General features: G+C 38.8%; 1 protein-coding gene across 2 annotated transcripts in view; it reads left to right on the plus strand.

The window, feature by feature from the left end:
* Positions 1-26036, plus strand: part of LOC126279108 (long-chain fatty acid transport protein 1-like) — a 322787-nt gene that overhangs the window by 239235 nt on the left and 57516 nt on the right. For both annotated transcript variants that reach the window (XR_007550783.1, XM_049979589.1), the window contains exons 4-5: positions 2253-2481; positions 22770-22971. Coding sequence is in view for 1 of the 2 variants with exons in the window: in XM_049979589.1 (XP_049835546.1) it covers positions 2253-2481; positions 22770-22971 (431 nt within the window). In the remaining variant the exon portion in view is untranslated. The remainder of the gene's footprint in view (positions 1-2252; positions 2482-22769; positions 22972-26036) is intronic.

Genomic DNA, 26036 nt, shown 5'->3' on the forward strand with positions numbered 1-26036 from the left:
GTTGCTTTAAATTTGTGTTAGTACAACATTTTATTTCTGTTTCCTTTTCATCTGATTTGATTTGATTTGATTTAATTTTTTAATTGTCCAGTTTTATCATACAGCACAAATTGTGCAATAGGTATTAGACAGGACTAGTAGGATATTGTTGTGGAACATGTTTGGTTATATCTGACATCCCTCTGGTACAGTCTGTACATTCTTGTTCTGTAGTAGTTTGAGAGTTTCAAAGAGGGAGCCCTAGTGCTGCAGTATTGCAGTGTTTCCTGATTTCCGAAAGCATTTGGCTCATTACCGCACATACTCTTATCTCAAAAGTATGATCATATGGGTATCAAGTGAAATTTGTAACTGGATTATGGATTTTTTGGTGGGAGGATACAGCACATTATCTTGTATGTAGAGTCATTGTCAGATGTAGAAGTAACTTCGGGTGTTCCCCAGGGAAGTGTGTTGGGGCCCTTGCTGTTCATGTTGTATACGAGATCATCCACAAAGTAAGTTCCATTTCTATTTCTGTCCGCGGAAGCACTACAATCACAGTTCCAAGCATGTGCAGCCGTTACTCTGACTCAAGGAGAAGACATATACACCATTTTCAGATTGCTGCTGCCGACATGTGCTTTGTAGCACTTCTTTATAATGTCAGCTGTAATTGAAAATGGTGCCACGTGTGAAATCAGATCTGTGATTCATTTTCTAAACGAAAAGAAAGTTAAACCAAATGAAATTCTTCGGCAAATCTGTGAGGTTTACAGACAAAATATTACGTGTGATTAAATGGTTAGAAGGTGGGTCAGACTGTTCAATGAAACGCGTGATCAAGTGCATGATGAAGAACGAAGTGAACGCCCGTCTGTGGTGACTGATGAGCTGGTTCACACAATTGAAGAGAAGATTGAACATAACTGTAAGTTTACACTTTGTTTCAAAAATAAGAAACAAGTATCAAACATTCAGAACATCAAGCTCTGTAAAGACAATTTTTCAGTACTCCATCCTGTTAAGGCAACAAATTATTCTGAGTGCTCTTTATTGTGTTGTTAAAACATTTATGCTGTGAGTTGAGTGGCCCAGAAAATGATTCTTTGTCAGAGCAGAGAATGAAACTGTGCATAGGATGCTTGCAGTACTGTTCTTTTGTTAGTTGTAGACTTAAATAGTCTTAGAACATAGCTTATGGATTATAGGTTTTTTTTACAAGTTATTTATGAGTGTCCCATTTTAAGTCTGGCTGAACCTACAGACTTAAAAATTTTGTCACATTTAAATAGACATTTGGCAATTTGGTGGAAATAACTGAAGCCCAAGACATACATTTCGATTTGATTTTGGAGAACCACTCTGAAAGTATTGTCATAGAACTTTCTGCTGTTGAATGCATGGTTTCTGGGCTGGATCCAGTGACCAGTAGAATCATTTTTTGGGGATGCAGATATTTGTCAAAGTCATCCACACAAATCAAGAAGAGTAGCACTCCTAGGACTGAATCATGAGATACACCATATTTTATTGATAATTCATAGTAAAGGGAGAGTAGTTGATCCAGCACTTACCTGGACATCATATACATTTGGTGATTGTTTTTTAGCTGAGGTTTCATTTTATGCTTGGTTATAAAAAGTTGATTTTGCTCCCCCCTCCCTCTTTCTGCCCCTCTCCCCTTAATTCACACTTCACTACAGCATATTCACATCATTATTTTAATGTCCTGCGTGCCTTTCTCCTTAATGATGAAGTAATTCCCCAATTTTACAAGTACAATAATCTAAACTAAATAAATTGATATAATTTATATTTGGCCAGACAACACAATTAAAGATAAGGGCTTCATGTTATATTTGGATGGACAAGTTGTAGCAGCTAGCATTGGAACTAAGTGATATCTATATCAAGAAGTTAAAGTGTAGTGCCTCTAGAGTTTTCTTGATGAGAGGCAAACCTTAGTTTATCTTTGATTTTGAGAAATTGAAATATGACAATGTGTAGTGCCCAAAATCCTATTAGTTTCACTGAGTAACGCCTTTCCTTACTTGTGTCTCATTTTTCAACTTTCTCCTTTTTTGTGTCCTTCCCTACAATTATCAAGAAAGTATTACACAGCTCTGAGAATTCTAAACTTTAAGAGAGATGATTACGTGGCTCACATAATCTTTCACTTAGAGTATTATATTTAAAAAAGATTTTAAAAGTGTTTAGTGGTTAAGCGGCTAAGATTAAATGTGTAGTTTCTAATTGCCATTCAATGATAGCTGTTGAAGATATAATGGGCTCAATGAGTGCTCTCCGTCTCTACAAGTTGTGTGAAGATGACAGTCAGCAAAAATTGCAGTCTTCTGAAGATCTTGGCACTGCTCTGAAGACTGCAAGTGGGACTCAACCAGTGGAGATTACAGAAGGCAGCTCTGGTGATAAGCTTGTCTACATATACACATCGGGTACTACTGGACTTCCAAAAGCAGCTGTTATCACAAATCTCAGGTTTGTTTTTATGTGGCTGACATAATAATAAAAAAAAAAAACAGTGGGTAATGTAAGGTGTTTATAAATTGGTGCATTGAAAAGGTGAAAACTGCTAGAAAGGGAATATTAGACTCACATAATTATAAGCATTAGATATCAAGTTTTCAAGAATTGGGGAAATGTGAATCGCCTAGAAATCAGATACGACAATGTGTGCATAGGTAAACTTGTTATGAAATGTGCTCTCATTGGTGCAAAAATACAAACACTTTAGTCTTTCTGACAGTGACTATCGTTAATCATTTTTATAATGCATTGTGATGTTCAGCAAATCAACATAACACATTGCCATCAGTGACCTTCACCTGATTTTGAATTTCATGATTCATATTTCACTAATGTGTATGGATCTCTATTATGATACAGTCAAGGTTAAACACAATATTAATATACATGCAGGTAGAATGTTAAGTGTGAATGAAGCTAATTAAGGGAGCAAACTGAAATCACCAAAGAAAAGATCTATCTTGTCCTGGGCAGTATTATGGAAAATACCTAATTGCTGACACACCAGACAGAAAACAAGTTGGGCATCCGAAACCAAAGGAAGGAGACTGGCTATTCAGAAGGTTTTGTTTATGTCTGTCCATGTATTTGAACACATAAGTAGATGAACTGTTGTCAGATCATCTGTTGAACAGTTTAGAACTGTCTACAAATGATGTGGGCTGTCTTCTAACTATACAAATGCAGATAACTAACTGCTCTGCAGGAGCCCTAGATCAAGTCATGGAAGTGATGGAAATAATTTTTTGTAATCTCTAGGTAGATGATCTGTCAGTTAATCGCCTTCATGAAGATAATACCAATCCTGGTGGATAGGGCTAAATATTCATGAAATGTCTCAGAGAAGATCGGATGAAGAAGATAATGGAGAAGCTCATGATGCACTCAGACTCACTAGACAGTAGCTGTGATGGCAACGGGATTTCTCATGTTTCCCCATAAGTATATGAAAAAGGATGTGAAATATTTCTCAAGTAGCATGAGTAGGTTGGCAGGAGAAAAAGCTTCAATTTGAACATCAGACTCTGCAATATATTAACTGTTCCAAACAGAGCTAGAGAGCCCTGCACACTATTGTGAACAATTGTTGCGGATAAACAGCCCACGCTCATTTTTCTTTCTTGTGTTCGTTGACTGGCTGTTCACTTTAAATTAGGGCATGCTGTCAGCAACAAATCACATGATTGTGATAAGAGGATAAGACTATACAGATTATCAAATAAAGTAGATGTCTGCATATCCAACACCACACATGTCCATGATGGTGCTTTCTTTTATTATTGAAAGTAACCTTTTGGCTGAACTGAGTTTGAGTTGCTCTAAAATATTACGCCATTTGACATGTAAAAAAACCCAGCATAAATGTATCTTAGGTGCTGTTTGTGAACAATATTTTGATTATAAATGTGGCTTATTTCTGCTGCTACAGCTGGTTAGAAATGCATGCCTTCTATCGAGGATTTTTATTTATCCTGAATTGTCCAGTTTATTAATCTTGCTACAGTTGTAAGGGTGTTGAAATATCATTTCTACCACAATTAGTCACAGGGAACTGAATGTACTGTATTTCATTGTGATGGAGTGTCTGCATACTAATTATGTACATGGAACTGATTCATTTTAATAAATTACTTGCCATACTAGCCACTTCCTGACCTTGGAATGTAATAATTACGCTTGTATATTCTATAAAAAATTATCTATGAATCTGCCTTTTAAACCCTGTGATAGGTAACTGATCTTCATTAAACAGTTGCTTTAGGCCTCAAGACTTGAGGCACTTAAAGTTTATGTGTCACATTAGTATGATATAGCATATAGAGAAATTTGCTGCTTTCTGCAATATAAATAAGTGTGAAACCAACAATCTGATTTTCTTACAATTTCTTAATGCCATACTTTGCCTAGCCTGGTCGAAACAACCAAATCTTTTTAAAATAAAAATACACTCCTGGAAATGGAAAAAAGAACACATTGACACCGGTGTGTCAGACCCACCATACTTGCTCCGGACACTGCGAGAGGGCTGTACAAACAATGATCACACGCACGGCACAGCGGACACACCAGGAACCGCAGTGTTGGCCGTCGAATGGCACTAGCTGCGCAGCATTTGTGCACCGCCGCCGTCAGTGTCAGCCAGTTTGCCGTGGCATACGGAGCTCCATCGCAGTCTTTAACACTGGTAGCATGCCGCGACAGCGTGGACGTGAACCGTATGTGCAGTTGACGGACTTTGAGCGAGGGCGTAGAGTGGGCATGCGGGAGGCCGGGTGGACGTACCGCCGAATTGCTCAACACGTGGGGCGTGAGGTCTCCAGAGTACATCGATATTGTCGCCAGTGGTCGGCGAAAGGTGCCCGTCGACCTGGGACCGGACCGCAGCGACGCACGGATGCACGCCAAGACCGTAGGATCCTACACAGTGCCGTAGGGGACCGCACCACCACTTCCCAGCAAATTAGGGACACTGTTGCTCCTGGGGTATCGGCGAGGACCATTTGCAACCGTCACCATGAAGCTGGGATACGGTCCCGCACACCGTTAGGCCGTCTTCCGCTCACGCCCCAACATTGTGCAGCCCGCCTCCAGTGGCGTCGCGACAGGCGTGAATGGAGGGGCGAATGGAGATGTGTCATCTTCAGCGATGAGAGTTGCTTCTGCCTTGGTGCCAATGATGGTTGTATGCGTGTTTGGCGCCGTGCAGGTGAGCGCCACAATCAGGACTGCATACGACTGAGGCACACAGGGCCAACACCCGGCATCATGGTATGGGGAGCGATCTCCTACACTGGCCGTACACCTCTGGTGATCGTCGAGGAGACACTGAATAGTGCACGGTACATCCAAACCGTCATCGAACCCATCGTTGTACCATTCCTAGACCGGCAAGGGAACTTGCTGTTCCAACAGGACAATGCACGTCCGCATGTATCCCGTGCCACCCAGCGTGCTCTAGAAGGTGTAAGTCAACTACCCTAGCCAGCAAGATCTCCAGATCTGTCCCCCATTGAGTATGTTTGGGACTGGATGAAGCGTCGTCTCACGCGGTCTGCATGTCCAGCACGAACGCTGGTCCAACTGAGGCGCCAGGTGGAAATGGCATGGCAAGCCGTTCCACAGGACTACATCCAGCATCTCTACGATCATCTCCATGGGAGAATAGCAGCCTGCATTGCTGTGAAAGGTGGATATACACTGTACTAGTGCTGACATTGTGCATGCTCTGTTGCCTGTGTCTATGTGCCTGTGGTTCTGTCAGTGTGATCAGGTGATGTATCTAACCCTAGGAATGTGTCTTTAAAGTTTCCCCTTCCTGGGACAATGAATTCACGGTGTTCTTATTTCAATTTCCAGGAGTGTAGATACTCAGTCTTTGGAATTTTTTGTCAAAATTATCTTGTTTAACAGGTAAACTATTCTTAAAGCAATGTCGTGATTGCATAAGTTCCAAAAATAATCATGTACACTATTGTATATTCACATCTTAAACTGATTACATGGGTAATGTGATACTGACTTGTAGCTGCATCTTCTTCTACTTCTCTTTTCTTCTATACATATATCATCATTGAGTATTACACATTCTCTCTCTCTCTCTCTCTCTCTCTCTATCTCTATCTCTATCTCTCAAGGCCTGATGGATAGTTGTAAGCCTCCTCTTTCTTCTCCTTGGTGAAATGAAATGTCGTGTGACGAGGGCCTTCCGTTGGGTAGATCGTTATAACATTGTAGCCAGTCTAGTTTGTGGAGTAATGATCATAACTGATAACTGAATATATTCCCCTTGGTTCATAGATTTAGTAGTACATATCATGAATGACTATTTACCTAATGTTGTTAATTATTATGCACTAATATTGTGTAATTTAAACATTAAAAGAGTTAATAATTTAGGCAAATATTTATTGATTGAATAATTCACTTATACCATGATTTTTTTATTCAATAAAGTTTCTTACCCACACTGAAAAAAGCTGTATAATTTCATTGGCCCTGAACATTCAATAAACACAGTTCCTCGTTTCACTACATAGGATACCAATAAACTTCGTTATTAATCCATATAACAATAATGAATAACTAAATATGTGCTTGGCCTCTTGACTACTATAACCTCACTGTAATTACTCTCACTAAAAATTACATTCACTAAGCACTCTGACTCAAATCTTCACAGTAACAGACTTCTCCATATTGAATATTAATACTTTTTATGGCCTATATGTTAACTTTTTGCCCCCATAACACCACACATGTTCAGCCTCACTGCATGGGGCTGTGTAACTCCCCTATTGCTTAACTATCCATTAAGGTAATGAATATTTTAAGATGCACTGAGTTATGTCAAGATACAGAATGATGCACAAACCTTGCAAGAAACTTCCAAAAACGTTAAAACTACATCAAGTGAGAGCCTGTTTATGAATCATATTAGTGTAATGTATGGTACTCTCATAATGGGCAGGTTATATAAATGAAGAAATGATATTTGATCACAAATATGAGTCTTTATATCCACTTATTTATTTTATTTATTCCGTGTTCCATGGAACCTTACAGTGATAAGTTCATCATGGATATGAAACGTGTCAATATTAAGATTACATGCATATTAAATAACAATTTAACATGGAAAAAATTCATTTTTTGAAAATATAATTTAACTGGGTGGATAAAAAATCCACTCATCAAGTGACATGAGGAGAAACATATGCAAAGATATTGAAGTTTGCAATCTGCAGAAGGATTGAAGGGGAAGGAAGAGGGGTGAAGGAAAAGGTCTTGTGAGATTTAGGAAGGGTAGAATTTGGAAAAGTCACCCAGAACCCTAAATCAGGCTTAATTTTGATATGATTCATGTCCATGGTGAATTCATCACTATATGGATCCATGGAATACAGAATAAATAAAATAAATAAATAAATGGATATAAGTGCTGGTATTTGTCTGGTAAGTCTTCCCTGGCCCAGGGTTCTGGGCAACTTTTCCAAATCATCCCCAATTCCTGAACCTCATCAGTCTTTTCCTTCACCTCTCTTCTTTACCCTTCAGTCCTTCTGCCAGAAGAAGGAGCCATATGTGTGTTGTCCTACTAACACTCATTGAGTAGACTTCTAAAATAACAGTTCACTGTTTAATCTTTGATAGGCACAACAAAAAGACTGTCAAACAACTATGCTTTGATCCAAAAGGCATTCTTCTGAATTAGACAACACACACACACACACACACACACACACACACACACACACACACACACACAGTGCACAAAGCTGTATGCTGTCTAATTTGGACTTTTGCCATAAGCTTACTTGTTTGAGTCTTTTTGTTGTGCCTATCTGTGACTCATCGCCTCCATTATATGGTGAGTAATGATCTATCTTTTTCATAAGATTCTCATACTTTCATCCTGTATTTTTGGTTGTTTAAATTGCCTTTGAACAGATATTACAATGGAAATAACCACTGATTATTAATTTTCTTTTCTCAGTAGCAACATGTTTACAACAGTTAACAATCATAGTTGTCTTACTACTGGACAATCAGTTAAGTGATACAATTACGGGAAAAATACATATGCACACTATGCATGAGAATAACAAGATCTATATAAAATACTTATGAATAGATTGAAAAATCACTCAACCAGTTGCAAATATTTGCACAGTTGCTGTTTCGCAGCCATGTTTAAGATTTTAAAATACTTACATTAACATCTGACAAATAGTGATTTGTTCAGAACAGTTTTGCAGGTACTTATAGTTGTTCTTATACTGTTGGACAGATAATTATGCAGCACAATTACAATAAAAATATCTTTCCATACTACACAATGACCAAATGAAATAACTAATCTACATGAAATATATACATTAGCATTTGACAATCCTGAAATTGTTGAGATATATTTTAGATAAGCTCTCTTTTATAAATTCATAATTTATTTGATATATGTATATTAACATGTGACAATCCTGAAATTGTTTAGATATATCGTATGTAAACTCTCTATCTCAAATTCCTCAACAGAGTAGAATGAATGAAGAGAAACTGGCAAAGTTTAGTTTTGAAAAGAGATTCACTACTCCATAAGTTTCTAAGTCCAGTGGGAAGAAGGTTGAAAATTTTTTGCACCAACCTACTTAGCACCTCTCTGCACCAGAGATTTTTTAATTGATAGTGACTATCATTCTTATGTATTTTGTCATGGGGTTCATTATCATAAAGCACATCAGAGAAACTTTTTATTGTAAAGCAGTTCAGGTTCTTTACTGGCCACTGATCACATGTAGCAGACTGCACTTTACATTGATATACATCACTATATTAATTGCTGCTCACATTACATATATAAATAATTAATCCTGTGTTAACCAGTTGTACAGGAGTGTAATGATAATCCTAAAACTCAATTTCTACACTACTAGTACCCGAGAATTCTCTTAAACTGTAGAATGGATTGTTTATTAACCAGTTATACAACTTACTTTTAAAAATATTGAAAGGCATTTTGATTGCAGAATGTGGAAGTTTATTAAAAAATTTCAAACAGTTTACTTTGTGAGCGTTGCTTGTTTTTGTCAGCCTATGCCTAGAAATATCAGTACTCTTTCTTTCTAGTATTGTGACACTGTATGTTCTCTCTGGTGTCAAACTCTGCTATGTTGTTTTTAACATATATCAGTGATGTGTAGATATAAAGATTTATCTCTGTCATTATTTTGGTCTTGGTGAATAAAGGACAGCAGTGTTCCCTTGGAACAATCTTATACATTACTCATAGCACCTTTTTCTGATTCAGTAGTACATCACTGATATGACATGAGTGACCCCACAACAACAGCCCATAAGATATGTGAAATTGAAAAAGTCGGAAGTACTCTTTCGTAAGATATTAATTTCTCACTAGGTCAGATAATTTCTATATGAGATAGGGTCCCCTTGATATCTTTCTACAAACATGATTAATATAGCATTGCTAGTTTAGTTTGTAATATATATATAAAGGTTTTGCCTTTAAATATGTCTGCTTGTGTCTGTGTATGTGCAGATGGATATGTGTGTGTGTGTGTGTGTGTGTGTGTGTGTGTGTGTGTGTGTGCGAGTGTACACCTGTCCTTTTTTTCCCCTAAGGGAAGTCTTTCCGCTCCCGGGATTGGAATGACTCCTTACCCTCTCCCTTAAAACCCACATCCTTTCATTTTTCCCTCTCCTTCCTTCCTTCCTGATGAAGCAAATGCCAGTTGCGAAAGCTCGTAATTCTGTGTGTGTGTTTGTGTGTTTTGTTCATGTGCCTGTCTGCCGGCGCTTTCCCGCTTGGTAAGTCTTGGAATCTTTGTTTTTAATATATATATATATATATATATATATATATATATATATATATATATATATACGATGTAAATAAAACAGAAAGAAACTTCCACATGGGAAAAATATATTAAAAATAAAGATTCCAAGACTTACCAAGCGGGAAAGCGCCGGCAGACAGGCACATGAACAAAACACACAAACACACACACAGAATTACAAGCTTTCGCAACTGGCAGTTGCTTCGTCAGGAAGGAAGGAAGGAGAGGGAAAAATGAAAGGGTGTGGGTTTTAAGGGAGAGGGTAAGGAGTCATTCCAATCCCGGGAGCGGAAAGACTTCCCTTAGGGGAAAAAAAAGGACAGGTGTACACTCGCACACACACACACACACACACATATCCATCCGCACATACACAGCTGTGTATGTGCGGATGGATATGTGTGTGTGTGTGTGTGTGTGCGAGTGTACACCTGTCCTTTTTTTTCCCCTAAGGGAAGTCTTTCCGCTCCCGGGATTGGAATGACTCCTTACCCTCTCCCTTAAAACCCACACCCTTTCATTTTTCCCTCTCCTTCCTTCCTTCCTGACGAAGCAACTGCCAGTTGCGAAAGCTTGTAATTCTGTGTGTGTGTTTGTGTGTTTTGTTCATGTGCCTGTCTGCCGGCGCTTTCCCGCTTGGTAAGTCTTGGAATCTTTATTTTTAATATATATATATATATATATATATATATATATATATATATATATTCCAAGCAGTTTTATGGATTTTGCTTTTATGACTTTTGATAGTCCCAGCTGGAGGTGTTGAGTTTTCTCTGGGTTGCACAGTAGTTTATCTGATCAGAATCAATTTATTATTAAGGAGAACGTCCAGTGATTCTGATGTAATCTTAACGTATCTTGATCTTTGGTGATTAAGGTTGTGTTGTCTGCATAGCACGTAACTGAAGCTCTACATAATGCAGCAAATTGTTAATTGCAACAATGAAGAAGAATGGACCAAGAACAGAGCACTGAGGCACACCAGATTTGACTTTCTTCAGGGAAGAATGCCTGTTTTGATTTGACACAAACTGCGTTGTGTTGTTTAGATAAGAATTAATTCTTTTGAATGGTGTACAATTCATTCCATAAAACTGTATTTTGACCAGCAATATATCATAGGGGATACAGTCAAATGCATACCCAAATTGCATAGCTCAAGAGACCATATTCTTATTTTCAATAGCAGTTAATGTATGATTAACAATTACAAGAATTGCAGAAATGCTGTATTTTCCTGATCAGAAAACCATGCTGCCAACTACAAAGAAGGTTATGTTTTTCAAAGTAGTTACTAAGCTGTATGTGAAAAATTGCTTGATATATTTTGGAAAATATTATAACAATAGAGACTGCTCGATAGTTCTTGAGAAGATGCTTTTCCCCCTTTTGTTATCTAGGTGTAACTTTAGAAAATTTTAGCTGGTCAGGGAAAACTCCAAATTCAAGGAATTCATTCACAATAAAAGCAAGTGGTTTGAAGATAGTGTGTATTGTCCTTTTTATTGTGTAATTAGATAGCCAGTAGCAGCCCATACTTTTCGAATTAGAAAATTTTGAAGCAGCGTTTACTATGTCTATGATTGTGATTAGAGTCCAGAGGCTTTCCTGTCTTCTGGAAGCTGATAAGCAAGTATATCAATTGCTGATGCATTTGAATAGTTAATTTTAATTCCTTTACTGTAGTACTAAAGCATATACTGGATGAAGCAGAACATCTTTAGTTTGGATATAAGTGAATGCTTGTGTTATAATATCACAGGTGGCCTTACATTTGTTTGGAGCTCATTCTATGTAGTTTTCATGGGAAACTTGTTTGGCAAGTTCACTTTTTAATTTATTACATTTTTTACATTTCAGGTGAGCTTTGTGAGAAATGTTGTACTGCTCTGTGCCATGTTTGCAATTATTTTTATATATGTCGTGCAGTGACAGCTTCTTTTCCTTGGTACCAGCAGGGTCATCAGTGTACAATATAAGCTTTTTACCTTTTCTGTTTGCTTTAGAACTTTTCTTTTCATTAGTGAGCAAGAGTATCATAACTCAAATATATGTCTTGAAGCAATAATTAAAGAGAGCTTCAACAGTTGATTTATCTATATCATATTCATAAACAAAGCCTCAGTCTGAATTTCTAAGGCAGTTTTGTGAATAACTTGTCATGTCATGCTTGGATCCTTTTTTGCAGTCACTTGATCATCTGACTGTACATAGCGATATGTGAGGAGTAGTTCATCATGATCTGTAAACTTTCATCTGCTGTGCTAACAGTGTATAGGTCTCTTGAGAAATTAGCTATGATATTGTCCAAATAGGGGCTCCAACATATTGGGATATTGTTAGTACAATATAAATTTAATGGTAGGAATAGTTTAAAAGTTTTTGAGTTGAGCTCATCTGAGTCTGACAACTCTGTGTTGAAATCACCACATACTGTAAATTTGTTTTGAGTTTTAAAATTTTCTCAACATTTTTTCAAATTTCTAAAAGATAAATTAACATCACCATATGAAGGGCAGACCACTCAGATTCCAGGATGGGAGAGACACACTTGGTCCTCTCAAATGAGAGTCCTTTGTCTTTACCATGGTGGCACCTAATTCACTGTATTAGTTGAACTAAACATGTGGTTTCCTCAGTAATTAAAAACCAATCATACCAGCTGTTAAATTCTAAAAGAGGATAATTTGGGGCTCTACTTCTTGCCATACTGTTTCCCATCCTGGAGGTAATCACTATTTTGTATCAGTAGTGCACCTTCTTCAGTGCTGATCTCCTTCTCCTTGTCCATTTTGGCAGTAGGGCCTGAAGGCTTATGTAGGGGGTTGGGGGGTTCATATCTGTGTCCTTCATAATCTTTTCCCATTACTTCAAAGACAGATTTTTCCTGTGGAGGTGTGTTGAGCAAATATTTGAAAGACTGGAAGCCAACTGAAAGGAGTTGATTAAATAGTTCCATTTCCTTGTAGCTGCACTTAACTGCACACAAACTTAGAGTCAATCTGAGCAACTTCCCAGTCATACTGGTGAGCATTATTCTGCAGCAGAAAACAAAGTGAGGGAAGCTGCTCTAAGGACATTCCTCAAGAGCTTTCTGCAAGCTAACAAGGTTCTCTCTTCACTGCTGTTTCCTTGCAGTGGGCACGAAAAGTAAATGCTCCCTCTGAAGTCACTTCCATGTTTTTTGGAGTTTTATTGTGCCAGTTTGGCCAAAATATGGTCTGATCTGTTGGTATGCCATCCAGTGTGCTAGGTGGAAACAAAACACTTATATTTTAGTAATGCTGTGTTTGAGTCACCTTTTGATGAAATAGACCCAACTTTCACATTTCTTGATTATCCTGCTGCAGTACTAAATTGCAAGACCATCTATAATTCTAAATTATGAAACAGCTGAAACAAAATTAGTGACATTACACAAAGCCTTGTGGCAAACTGTTGTTGAAAAGACACAGTCTATCCTATTTATCTTTTCTCCCAGGTGCACTTTAAACTGTTGGTTGATATGCACAATACTGAGAAAGTTAAGTAGTTTCTTGCAGCAGACTGATTCATGAATTCTGTGATCAATGTTTCAGCAAGTCAAATGATAGGCATCAGCTTCCAGCCTATTGTAGCTCTTGCTCGAACTTGTAGTAAAGTTATTTGTTTGATAAGCAGTTTGTGAACTGTACTTAATAGTGATATTAGCTAGTACTGTTCTTTAGGAGAGCTATCTCTAAGTATCTTGCACGTGCAGTTTAATTGAGCATTGACGGCAGTTTTCCTGTGAATAAGATTTTGTTGTAGTAGCTGAGAAGCCATATCTGTACAACTGGGCTGCTAAAAACAGGAAAGAGTCTATCAAAGCATTTATGAACTTGGTGTGCTTCAGTCGAGCTTTTAATTCAATGACAGTGAGTGAAGCTGAGAACCGTAGATTAAATTTGCAAACTTTCCTTGACCTTGAATAGCTCTTGCCTTATTAGAAATGCTGTGTCTTTGTCTCCAAGGGTTGAAACTTTTGTTAGCCTCAAAAGAAACAGAAGCAGTTTTCATTTTATCAGCTGGATTCATTCATAGTCTGTGTTTAAATATGTTTTGCTGTTGTTGATCAAAGTCAGATCTTGGAGTTATTTTTTATAATTTTCTTTATTCTTCTCATTGAAATAGTTGAATAGTTTTGAGGAAGGCTTCGCATTTCCCCATGTTTTTAAATATTGCTTGGATAAATTTGGAGTAAAATTGGAGCAGATGGAGTGTTTTCACGTAGGAGGTTTTAAGTCTTATGAGTAAGAAGCCTAAGCTGCTCTTTTTTTATTGTTGTCATTTGGGTTTAAGGTGTCCAACATCTAGGTTATTAGCACACTCAAATATTGTTTGTGGACAAGTTGACTTAAAAACTGACACAAAAAAAAAATGTTCAAATGTGTGTGAAATCTTATGGGACTTAACTGCTAAGGTCATCAGTCCCTGAGCTTACATACTACTTAACCTAAATTACCCTAAAGACAAGCACATACACCCATGCCCGAGGGAGGACTCGAACTTCCGCCGGGACCAGCCGCACAGTCCACTGACACTAATCTTTCGTATCCATTTGTTAAAACAACACTAATAACCACAGGAGAAAATGATTTTACGTGAAAGAACCAATAATGAGATATCATCATTGGCAGCAGTGGAAGTGGTAGCAACAGTAGCAGCAGCAGCATCAACCAGTTCAATCACTTGGCATCCAATGTAGAACCCCAGCAAGTTCTTCCATTTCTGCCAACCATGAGCTTGTTGTTGCCAAGTGAATCCTGTGTCTGTCATAAGTCTGTCCCATCTGTCCAGAAGTCTATCCCTTGGGATTTTTTGGTAAATTGGGCTCCAAGTCAGTATTTGTTTTGACCATCTACCGTCCTTTCTTTCCGCGACATGACCAGCCCACTGCCATTTCCAAGTATTTAATCTTAATGATTTTTTATACATGTCGGGTATCTACTGCTTCTTTATTTCTTTGTGTATTCCAGCATTGATCTTTTCATTCCTCTTTTCAGTTTTTTAACAATGAACTTATTCAATGTCCATGTCTCATGGCAATAAGTTATTACTATTTGTATATATTGTTCAAAAACAGTTTTGTTCAGCTCTGTCAACAACCTAGACTTGGAAACTGATTGCACTCAGCAGTGTTTTAACAAAGAATTATGCTAATTCCCATACATAAAAACTGATAGCAGATAACCATGCACATTCCAAAACACACAAACTTTTTTTCTTTCTTTTTGCCATTTCGTCAGTTGAAACACAAACTGGTGGGCACCACACAAACTTGATGAGTTTACGGCTCTGTTCTTGCATCACTCATGGTTACACAAGTAATTGGAAATTTGTGGTAAGGGCTGTGGGACCAAACAGTCCTACACATGTAATACATGGAAAATATAACACTTTTGAAATGAATGAAGCACTTAAGTAGCCCTGTACAGTTAGCTGTAAAATGTGGCGCACTGTTAGTAGTACATCATAATCACCTCATACTGGTGCATTTCCTACTAGAGGAGAAACCCACACATCATGGGAATGTGTCCAGTATGGAGATACATTAATAGCATTTCATTCTGCTCTTGTGAATGGAAGGAACTGTGCCATGTTTGAGGGGTTGGCTTCACCATCCACAAGTTACATGTCACTTCCAGCCTTGCTTCCTCTTCAAGGGTCTTTTTCATCAACAATGAGATCATTGCATCTTGAGGGATTTCTGTCTGAGCCACTGTAGTACTGTGCAGGCTTCCTTGGCTGCTGCCCCTATCAACTCCCATGTGCCCTGGCACCGAGCAGAATACCAGCTCCTTCCCTAGGTAGAGGAGGGTGTCTCAGAAGTTACTGAGACCTTTTTATGATAAATAAATGCTCTAGGTAGCTTTCAGTGCACCCAGGGACTCAGAACAAAATTGAAATTTTGTAGATCAAAAATGTCTCATCTGCTCCAGTGCCCTCAAGATTACATGTACTTCTGCAGTGAATTTGTTCAGTAAGCATATCTTGAGGACACGATCAGAGCAAACCACAAAGTGGCCGTATTTTCCTCCTGCCCGTACCAATCAGTGTAGACTGGTATATATGATTATTCCTAGTGCTGGTTTAAAATACAGGGCATTTCAAAATGGTTCTATTGTTTTCAAGACTGTATCTTCTATATGAGTGAAGACAGAAACTTTTGGTAAGCTACAACTTATGAAGTTTTTTTTTTATTTTATTTTCAAAAGAACCATCTGATTTTTATCAGAGTATTTCTTTTACATACACATGCACACGTGCATGCACATGCATGTCCAACCTTGGGATACTTTCTACTGCTGTATTTAGGATCAAAGTTTTCATTTGTATTTCACAAATGTTCATGTGTCCTCCACTGGACACAGGACAAACATCCATATGATAGTCATAATCGTCCTGTAGTTTTGCAAGCATGTGTGGAGTTACTGCATAAATCTGTTGCTAGGCAGCATCAAAGTTCACATAAAACTGATGTAAAGGGAGGCACAGATACACATACATCCCAACAACAAAAATACTATACTGCGAGATCTTGTGATGTAGGGTGCCAACTGTGTTATGGAAAATCCTTAAACAGCTTATGGTTGATCCATCTTTGTGGGTGCTCATAGTTACAAAGTGCTTGTACATGCAGGTATCAGTGTAGTGCTGCTCCATCCAGTTGAAAAAGGAAACTTTCATCATTTTCTCACAACAATGAAAAAAAACCAGATCTCCAACACATCCAGGTACATGGTTCCTGTTTTTCCATAAAAAAAGGTACATGCTGTAAATGTTGTTGTTGTGGTCTTCAGTCCTGAGATTGTTTGATGCAGCTCTCCATGCTACTCTATCCTGTGCAAACTGCTTCGTCTCCCAGTAGGTACTGCAGCCTACATCCTTCTGAATCTGCTTAGTGTATTCATCTCTAGATCTCCCTCTATGATTTTTACCCTCCACGCTGCCCTCCAATACTAAATTGGTGATCCCTTGATGCCTCAGACCATGCCCTACCAACCGATCCCTTCTTCTAGTCAAGTTGTTCCACAAACTCCTCTTCTCCCCAATTCTATTCAATACCTCCTCATTAGTTATGTGATCTACCCATCTAATCTTCAGCATTATTCTGTAGCACCACATTTCAAAAGCTTCTAATCTCTTCTTGTCCAAACTATTTACCATTCATGTTTCACTTCCATACATCGTTACACTCCATACCAATACTTTCAGAAACGACTTCCTGACACTTAAATCTATACTCAATGTTAACAAATTTCTCTTCTTCAGAAACATTTTCCTTGCCATTGCCAGTCTACATTTTATATCCTCTCTACTTCGACCATCATGAATTATTTTGTTCCCCAAATAGCAAAACTCCTTTAGTACTTTAAGTGTCTCATTTGCTAATCTAATTCCCTCAGCATCACCCAATTTAATTCGACTACATTGCATTATCCTTGTTTTTCTTTTGTTGATATTCATCTTATAACCTCCTTTCAAGACACTGTCCATTCTGTTCAACTGCTCTTCCAAGTCCTTTGCTGTCTCTGACAGAATTACAATGTCATCGGTGAACATAAAAGGTTTTTATTTCTTCTCCATGGATTTTAATACCGACTCCGAATTTTTCTTTTGTTTCCATTACTGCTTGCTCAATATACAGATTGAATAACATAACCAGTCTCACTCCCTTTCCGACAACTGCTTCCCTTTCGTGCCCCTCAACTCTTATAACTGCCATCTGGTTACTGTACAAATTGTAAATAGCCTTTTGCTCCCTGTATTTTACCCCTGCCACCTTCAGAATTTGAAAAAGAGTATTCCAGCCAACATTGTCAAAAGCTTTCTCTAAGTCAACAAATGCTAGGAATGTAGGTTTACTTTTTCTTAATCTAGCTTCTAAGGTAAGTCGTAGGGACAGTATTGCCTTACGTGTTCCAACATTTTTACGGAATCCAAACTGATCTTCTCCGAGGTCAGCTTCTATCAGTTTTTCCTTTCGTCTGTAAAGAATTCACGTTAGTAATTTGCAGCTGTGACTTATTAAACTGATATTTCAGTAATTCTCACATCTGTCAACACCTGCTTTCTTTGGGACTGGAATTATTATATTCTTCTTGAAGTCTGAGGGTATTTCACCTGTCTCATACATTTTACTCACCAGATGGTAGAGTTTAGTCAGGTCTGGCTCTCCCAAGGCTGTCAGTAGTTTTAATGGAACATTGTCTACTCCCGGGGCCTTGTTTCGACTTAGGTCTGTCAGTGCTCTGTCAAACTCTTCACGCAGTGTCATATCTCCCATTTCTTCTTCATCTACATCCTCTTCCATTTCCATAATATTGCCCTGAAGCACATCACCCTTGTATAGACATTCTATATACTCCTTCCACGTTTCTGCTTTCCCTACTTTGCTTAGAACTGGGTTTCCATCTGAGCTCTTGATATTCATGCAAGTGGTTCTCTTTTCTCCAAAGGTCTCTTTAATTTTACTGTAGGCAGTATCTATCTTACCCCTAGTGAGATAAGCCTCTACATCCTTACATTTGCCCTCTAGCCATGCCTGCTTAGCCATTTTGCACTTCCTGTCCATCTCATTTTTGAGAAATTTGTATTCCTTTTTGCCTGCTTCATTTACTGCATTTTTGTATTTTCTTCTTTCATCAATTAAATTCAATATTTCTTCTGTCACCCAAGGATTTCTACTAGCCCTCATCTTTTTACCTACTTGATCCTCTGCTGCCTTCACTACTTCATCCCTCAAAGCTACCCATTCTTCTTCTACTGTATTTCTTTCCCCCATTCTTGTCAATTGTTTCCTTGCACTCTCCTTGAAACTCTGTACAACCTATGGTTTAGTCAGTATGTCCAGGTCCCGTCTCCTTAAATTCCCACCTTTTTGCAGTTTCTTCAGTTTTAATCTACAGTTCATAACCAATATAGTGTGGTCACAGTCCACATCTGCCTCTGGAAATGACTTACAATTTAAAACCTGATTCCTAAATCTCTGTCTTACCATTATATAATCTATCTGAAATCTGTCAGTATCTCCAGGATTCTTCCATGTATACAGTCTTCTTTTATGATTCTTGTGCAAAATTCTACAGGTGGCTTCCTCTTTCATTTCTTCCCCCCAATCCATATTCACCTACTATGTTTCCTTCTCTTCCTTTTCCTACTATCGAATTCCAGTCATTGATGACTATTAAATTTTTGTCTCCCTTCACTATCTGAATAATTTCTTTTATCTCAGCATACATTTCTTCAATTTCTTCATCATCTGCAGAGCTAGTTGACATATAAACTTGTACTACTTTAGTAGATGTGGGCTTCGTGTCTATCTTGGCAACAATAATGCATTCACTATGCTGTTTGTAGTGGTGGTGGTGGTGGTGGTGGTGGTTAGTGTTTAACGTCCCGTCGACAACGTGGTCATTAGAGACGGAGCGCAAGCTCGGGTTAGGTAAGGATTGGGAAGGAAATCGGCCGTGCCCTTTCAAAGGAACCATCCCGGCATTTGCCTGAAACGATTTAGGGAAATCACGTAAAACCTAAATCAGGGTGGCTGGAGACGGGATTGAACCATCGTCCTCTCGAATGCAAGTCCAGTGTGCTAACCACTGCGCCACCTCGCTCGGTATATGCTGTTTGTAGTAGCTTACCCACACTCCTATTTTTTTATTCATTATTAAACCTATTCTTGCATTACCCCTATTTGATTTTGTACTTATAACACTGAGATGTTCTAGGAAGTTTTATTTTTGAAAATATGCTTTTGCTGCTGTATTTTACTTGCGATGATGACTAATGGCATAAAAGCTTTATGGAATGTTACGCTACAGATTAGTATAAATATTTCTGTGTGGGTCTGTAGGTGTAGTAAAGTGATTTATTTATTAGTTTCCTTTTTTTATAGCACTTGATAATGGGAAAATGCTGTCCTGAAACATGCGGTAAAAATATCACATGTTGACAACTGGTCCCATAACATTCTACATATTGATTCATGAGACAGTTGTACGATGGTTTCACAGCAGCTAATATGATGCATGTGTCTAATGTTGACAATCAGCTTCCTCTGGTCCTTTTCCTAGTCACTATTTGTAATCCATCCTTTATTGTATAGTGTCTTCACACGAATAAAACTAAATTTAACAATGAAACTAAATTTGGAATAAAAAAATATTTAATATATCATGCAAAATTCAATTCTTGGCCCACTGTTTTTCTTGATGTGCATAAATTATTTACCAAAGATGTTGGTGGACTGCAAAACTATTATATTTGCTGATGATACAAATATACTGATAACAACATCCATGTCTGATAAAACCTGCAGACTATTGTCCAATTCCTGATGGTAATTGACACAGGTCAGGGCACACATGGGGATTGCAGCATCGCTGGTTCCAAGTGACAGTTGTGGTAAACTCACAAAGAGGTGCTTTTTTTTATTTTTTTTAATTAAAAAAAACATGTATCCTGTAAATTATGTGTGTCACCTGCTTGTATAGAGTATGTCACTTACCACCATCATTAGCCATGACATCTCACAATAGATGGAATAAAAATTCAATAAATAACTCCCTATAATAACATTTGATGCATGCACTGGCTACAATGCTCCATGCTGAGCATGCAGTACACTACTGAATGGCATTGTGTGCTGGAGAACATGTGATGTTGGGTTTGCAGAATGATCCTAAACTTGACTGCTGTTGTTTGTGAATCCAACTACAGTGGAACAGGTTTACAACTGGTTCACAGGAAATAGCTTTCCTTTTATCATCCAAAGACTTGCAGTATACAGGTGCAAGCACATAAAAATGGTGTAGAGCTTCTATAAATAGAGATCAATGGGCACACACTAAATGAAACAGTGTGTGTGGAATTCCTAAGTATACTAAATTGGCACCAGTACTTTTAATAGGTAATCAAAAAGCTCAGTTCTGTCTGCTTTGGGCATAGAAATGCCTCTCATTGTGTCACCTGCAGATGATGTTGGTAACTGAGCGTCTTGCAGAATTCCCTTTATGTGCTGATGTTTTTTTAAACTCAGGTCCCAAGACATTTTCTCCCCAGTGCTGTTTGTGGTTAAAAATGCTTTTCATATGGAATTTGCTTCCATGTCTACACTTCAGAAGTGATCTTTGCAATATGATGGGAAAACATAATACCAGGCTGCTGGTAGACATCAGACAGCAAGTTAAAAATCTCAGATATTGAAAAACAACGTAAAAGAGCATCTTATTAGTCAGACCTTCTATAATTCATCAGAATATTTGGACTCAGGGATGTAAGTACTGATTGACACTAAAGTTCACATTAAACAGGTTTGAACTTTTACAGGCAAACTAATTATGAAACAATATTGGGTTGGTACATGAGTTGGTAGCATTTTTCCTGAGTGTAATAAACACAACAGATACATAAATTCACATTCACTATTTCCAACAGTCTGCCAGCACTGGGGTAACTTTATGATTCCATGACTGTAGAAATCATATGGTTTTGAGGTGAAGGACTTGTCCAGCCATGTTCAGAACATGTTTTCATCCTGAAAGGAAGTTTCTTGAAGGTTGTCTGATAGAGAGCAGTAAAGGCAGGTTCTGAGGGCACAAAATCAAGTGAATAAGGTGGGTGTGAAATGACTTCCCAACCCAACTCCTGCACAGCCCAACTTCTATATAGTGTTTTTTGTCAGTCTTGCAGAATGTGAGCAGACATTATTGTAGAGTAGCATCACATCATACAGTCTCTCTGGTCATTGTTCTTGGATTGTATCTGCAAGACATCTCAGTTATTGATAATAAATGTCAGCAGTGATGGTTACATCTCATAGGAGCAATTCGTAGTACAGTACGCAGTGATTGTTCCACCAGACGCATAACATTGTCTTTTGTGGATGTGTGCATGTCTTCGGGAGTGGTTGCTTTGTTTGGGCTCAATCATTCCTTTCTTTTCCTGATGTTAGCATAAAGACACAATTTCTCAACACCAGTAATGGTACAGGATAGGAATGGCCGATGTTGTTGATGAGCCAAATGATGGTGAGCAAGCAGAGATGCACATATGGCCACATACTGATTTTTGTGATTTTGGCTTAGACTCTAAGCCAAAATGCATGCAGCAGCACTCACGCATGCAGCACCCATACACCCAATTTTTGAGCCTTCTCCATTGCATGCAAACTGTGCACAATGGTGGAGTGATCACAGTTCATCACATTTGGCAGTTCTTGAGTACAATGACGTAGATCATTGTGGATTGATGCGTTTAAATGATCTTCATCATATCCAGAAGGGCTTCCTGAACATGGAAGAGTCAGCAGTGTCGAAATGCTTGTCCTGAAATTAGGAAAACCATTTACTTGCCACACTCTATCCAATGGCATTTTCCCGTACATGTTGCAAATGTTTCTGGCTGCCTCTGCTGATGTCAACCCTCTATTGAACTCAAACAGAGTAATATGTTGGAAATGTTCTTATTTGTCAACTTGGCACTCCATTTTCTAGCATCCACAGCTCCACTCATTGTCTCCACATGACAAAATGACAATGTGTAAACTCAAATAGCAACTGTGAACTGCAAATAAAAAATGAGAATCAATAAAAAAAACCAATAGCAATTAGAATACCAACATGGAAAACAAAAACACCACGAACTTATACATCAATCTAATATATGAAAACTGCAAATGAGTAATGTTAGAGAAAGAGCAGTAGCCTCATATTATTTTTTTTCCAAAGCCCATGCTTTTACACTAATGTATATAACCTCCTGATTTATAGCACATAATAAAATTCTAGACATTCCCTCTATTATTAACTATATGGTTGGATTGTCACTAATTGTAACTGATTGTAATTGTTGTTTTAGGTTCATGGTTATAGCTGCTGGTATAAACATGCTGTTAAAAATCACTCAAGATGATGTTCTATATGATCCACTGCCATTGTACCATACGGCTGGCGGAGCAATTGGCATTGGTCAAGCACTTCTATTTGGTATCACTGTTACTATCAGGCGGAAATTTTCTGCTTCCAATTATTGGACTGACTGTATCCAGAACAACTGCACGGTAAATAAAAACAAAGTGCTTAGCTTCAATGATGGAATTAATAAACGGAAATTTATTTTGGCTGTGAATACATGTAATACCTCAACCTGTTTAATCAAGCATGAGAACTCTCACTAATGCTGTACAGTAAGCTAAAACACAGCAGTCTTAAATGTATGCAGTTCATACTTGATTTTATAATGAAAACAACAACAACAATAATAACCTCTGCTTTTGATCTGTTCTTGAGAAAGTCATCTGCAAGCTATGAAAAAGAGTAAGTGACAAAGGTGTTGTAAATTGAGTCAGCTTCAGTGACAGAAACATGAATGTGACCGCCTATTCATTTCCGATGACTTTGCAATTATTTCTGATCCACTAGATGCAGCTGAAAAAAAAATCAGTAACCTGAAGACATAAATAGGAAGTATAGCACACCAGCTGTTTCTTGAGAAAATGGAGTTAATAACAAAATGTCAAGTCAGCACCCACAGTATGAGAGGTAGAAAAGGGCAAATCAAATGGACAGAGAAATTTAAATAGTTAGGAGAGAGGACTGACTCCAACATCTCAAAGAAAGAAGGCTTTATTTCTCAGATCAGGAAAATGAAAATGACATGACAACTAACCAGAAAGATCTAGAAGAAGAAATCAATAATCATTAATGCTGAGATACAGCATTACTGCACACTAACATGATTGGGGGCCTCAAGTGTTGTAGTATACCTTACTAAAAATAGAAATAAGAGAAGGACAAATCTTGAAGAATAAAGATGCTGCACTTACCAAATGAAAGCATTGGTACGTTGATAGAGGCAATAAAAAACACACAAACAAACACAAAAATTTCAAGCTTTCGCAACCCAAGGTTGCTTCATCAGGAAAGAGGGAAAGACGAAAGAATGTGGGTTTTAAGGGAGATGGTAAGGAGTCATTCCAATCCCGGGAGCCAAAGACTTACCTTAGGGGGAAAAAAGGACACGTATACACTCGCACACACACATATCCATCTGCACATATACAGACACAGGCAGACATATGTAAATTCAAAGAGTTATATAAATATAAAAAATAGAAATAATCAAAGTCCTCAATCTTTCCTCTCCCACATCCATACCGGCCATTCAGAGCATCCTCCTACCGGCCAACCGCAAATTAGAACACCATGCCACCCTCCACCTCAAAAACTATCCAATCTCCTGGTTTCCCACCTCCGGAAAGTTAACTCACTCACCCTCCACAACCTTTCCAACAAACCTCAACCTCCTCTCATTGCACACAGACTCAGTCTCTCCCATCTATTCAATCTCCCATTTCCAGCTCCACTCCCACCAACACCTCAAAATTCTAGTCAACACAATCTGGAACCACAACACCCCAATTCAGTAGTTAACCTTTCCTCCAAACCTCTCTCCCAATCCGAACCCTCTGTCCTATCCAGAGGCCTCACCTTCAGCCCCACTCCCAGATTCAACCAAACTGCCTTTGTCAAAGATTTACTGTCCTACACTCGTAGTCTCTGCTGGAAATATCACTTTTCCACGAAGAAAAATAATCCTGATCCCACCCCTAATGATCCAACACCCCAAGACACATCCAAATTGAACCCTGCCTGGAACAGTTCCGTCCTCCATCACAGTGGGACCCACCTCCTCTTCCTCAAAATCACCCTCTCCAAACCTTCCAGGAATTTCTCACTTCCAGCCTTGCCTCTCAATCTTTCTTGAAAAATCTTAATCCTACTCCCAACATCACCACAGCCGAAGACCAGGCTATCCGTAATCTGAAAGTTGACCGATCCATCGTCATTCTTCCGGCTGACAAGGGTTCCACGACCGTGGTACTTGATCGTCAGGAGTATGTGGCTTAGGGACTGCGTCAGCTTTCAGACAACACTATATTCAAAGTTTGCCAAGTAATCCCATTCCTGATGTCCAGGCGGAGCTTCAAAGAACCCTCAGAACCTTAGGCCCCCTACAAAACCTCTTACCTGACTCCGTCAACCTCCTGACCCCACCGACACCTCACACTCCTACCTTCTACCTACTTCCTAAAAATTACAAACCCAAACATCCCGGCCACCCCATTGTAGCTGGTTACCAAGCCCCCACAGAACGTATCTCTGCCTACATAGATCAACACCTTCAACCCATTACGTGCAGTCTCCCATCCATCATCAAAGACACCAACCACTTTCTCGAATGCCTGGAATCCTTACCCAATCTGTTACCCCCGGAAACCATCCAACAGGGATACGACTTCCTTAAATCCTGCCCTGAAATGAGATCCATCCTTCATGGCATCCTCCCCACTCCACCAAGAGTGTCTTTCCGCCATCCATCTAACCTTCGTAACCTCTTGGTTCATCCCTATGAAATCCCCAAACCACCTTCCCTACCCTCTGGCTCCTACCCTTGTAACCGCCCCCGGTGTAAAACCTGTCCCATACACCCTCCCACCACCACCTACTCCAATCCTGTAACCCAGAAGGTGCACACGATCAAAGGCAGAGCCACGTGTGAAAGAACCCACGTGATTTACCAACTGACCTGCCTACACTGTGACACTTTGTATGTGGGAATGACCAGCAACAAACTGTCCATTCACATGAATGGACACAGGCAGACAGTGTTTGTTGGTAATGAGGATCACCCTGTGGCTAAACATGCCTTGGTGCACGGCCAGCACATCTTGGCACAGTGTTACACCGTCTGGGTTATCTGGATACTTCCCACTAACACCAACCTATCAGAACTCCGGAGATAGGAACTTGCCCTTCAATATATCCTCTCGTCTCGTTATCTACCAGGCCTCAATCTCCACTAATTTTAAGTTGCCGCCACTCATACCTCACCTGTCATTCAACAACATCTTTGCCTCTGCACTTCTGCCTCGACCAACATCTCTGCCCAAACTCTTTGCCTTTAAATATGTCTGCTTGTGTCTGTAAATGTGTGGATGGATATGTGTGTGTGTGCGAGTGTATACCTGTCCTTTTTTCTCCCTAAGGTAAGTCTTTCCGCTCCCGGGATTGGAATGACTCCTTACCCTCTCCCTTAAAACCCACATCCTTTCGTCCTTTATAT

This window comes from Schistocerca gregaria, chromosome 6 (assembly GCF_023897955.1).
Source record: "Schistocerca gregaria isolate iqSchGreg1 chromosome 6, iqSchGreg1.2, whole genome shotgun sequence".
Lineage (NCBI taxonomy): Eukaryota > Metazoa > Arthropoda > Insecta > Orthoptera > Acrididae > Schistocerca > Schistocerca gregaria.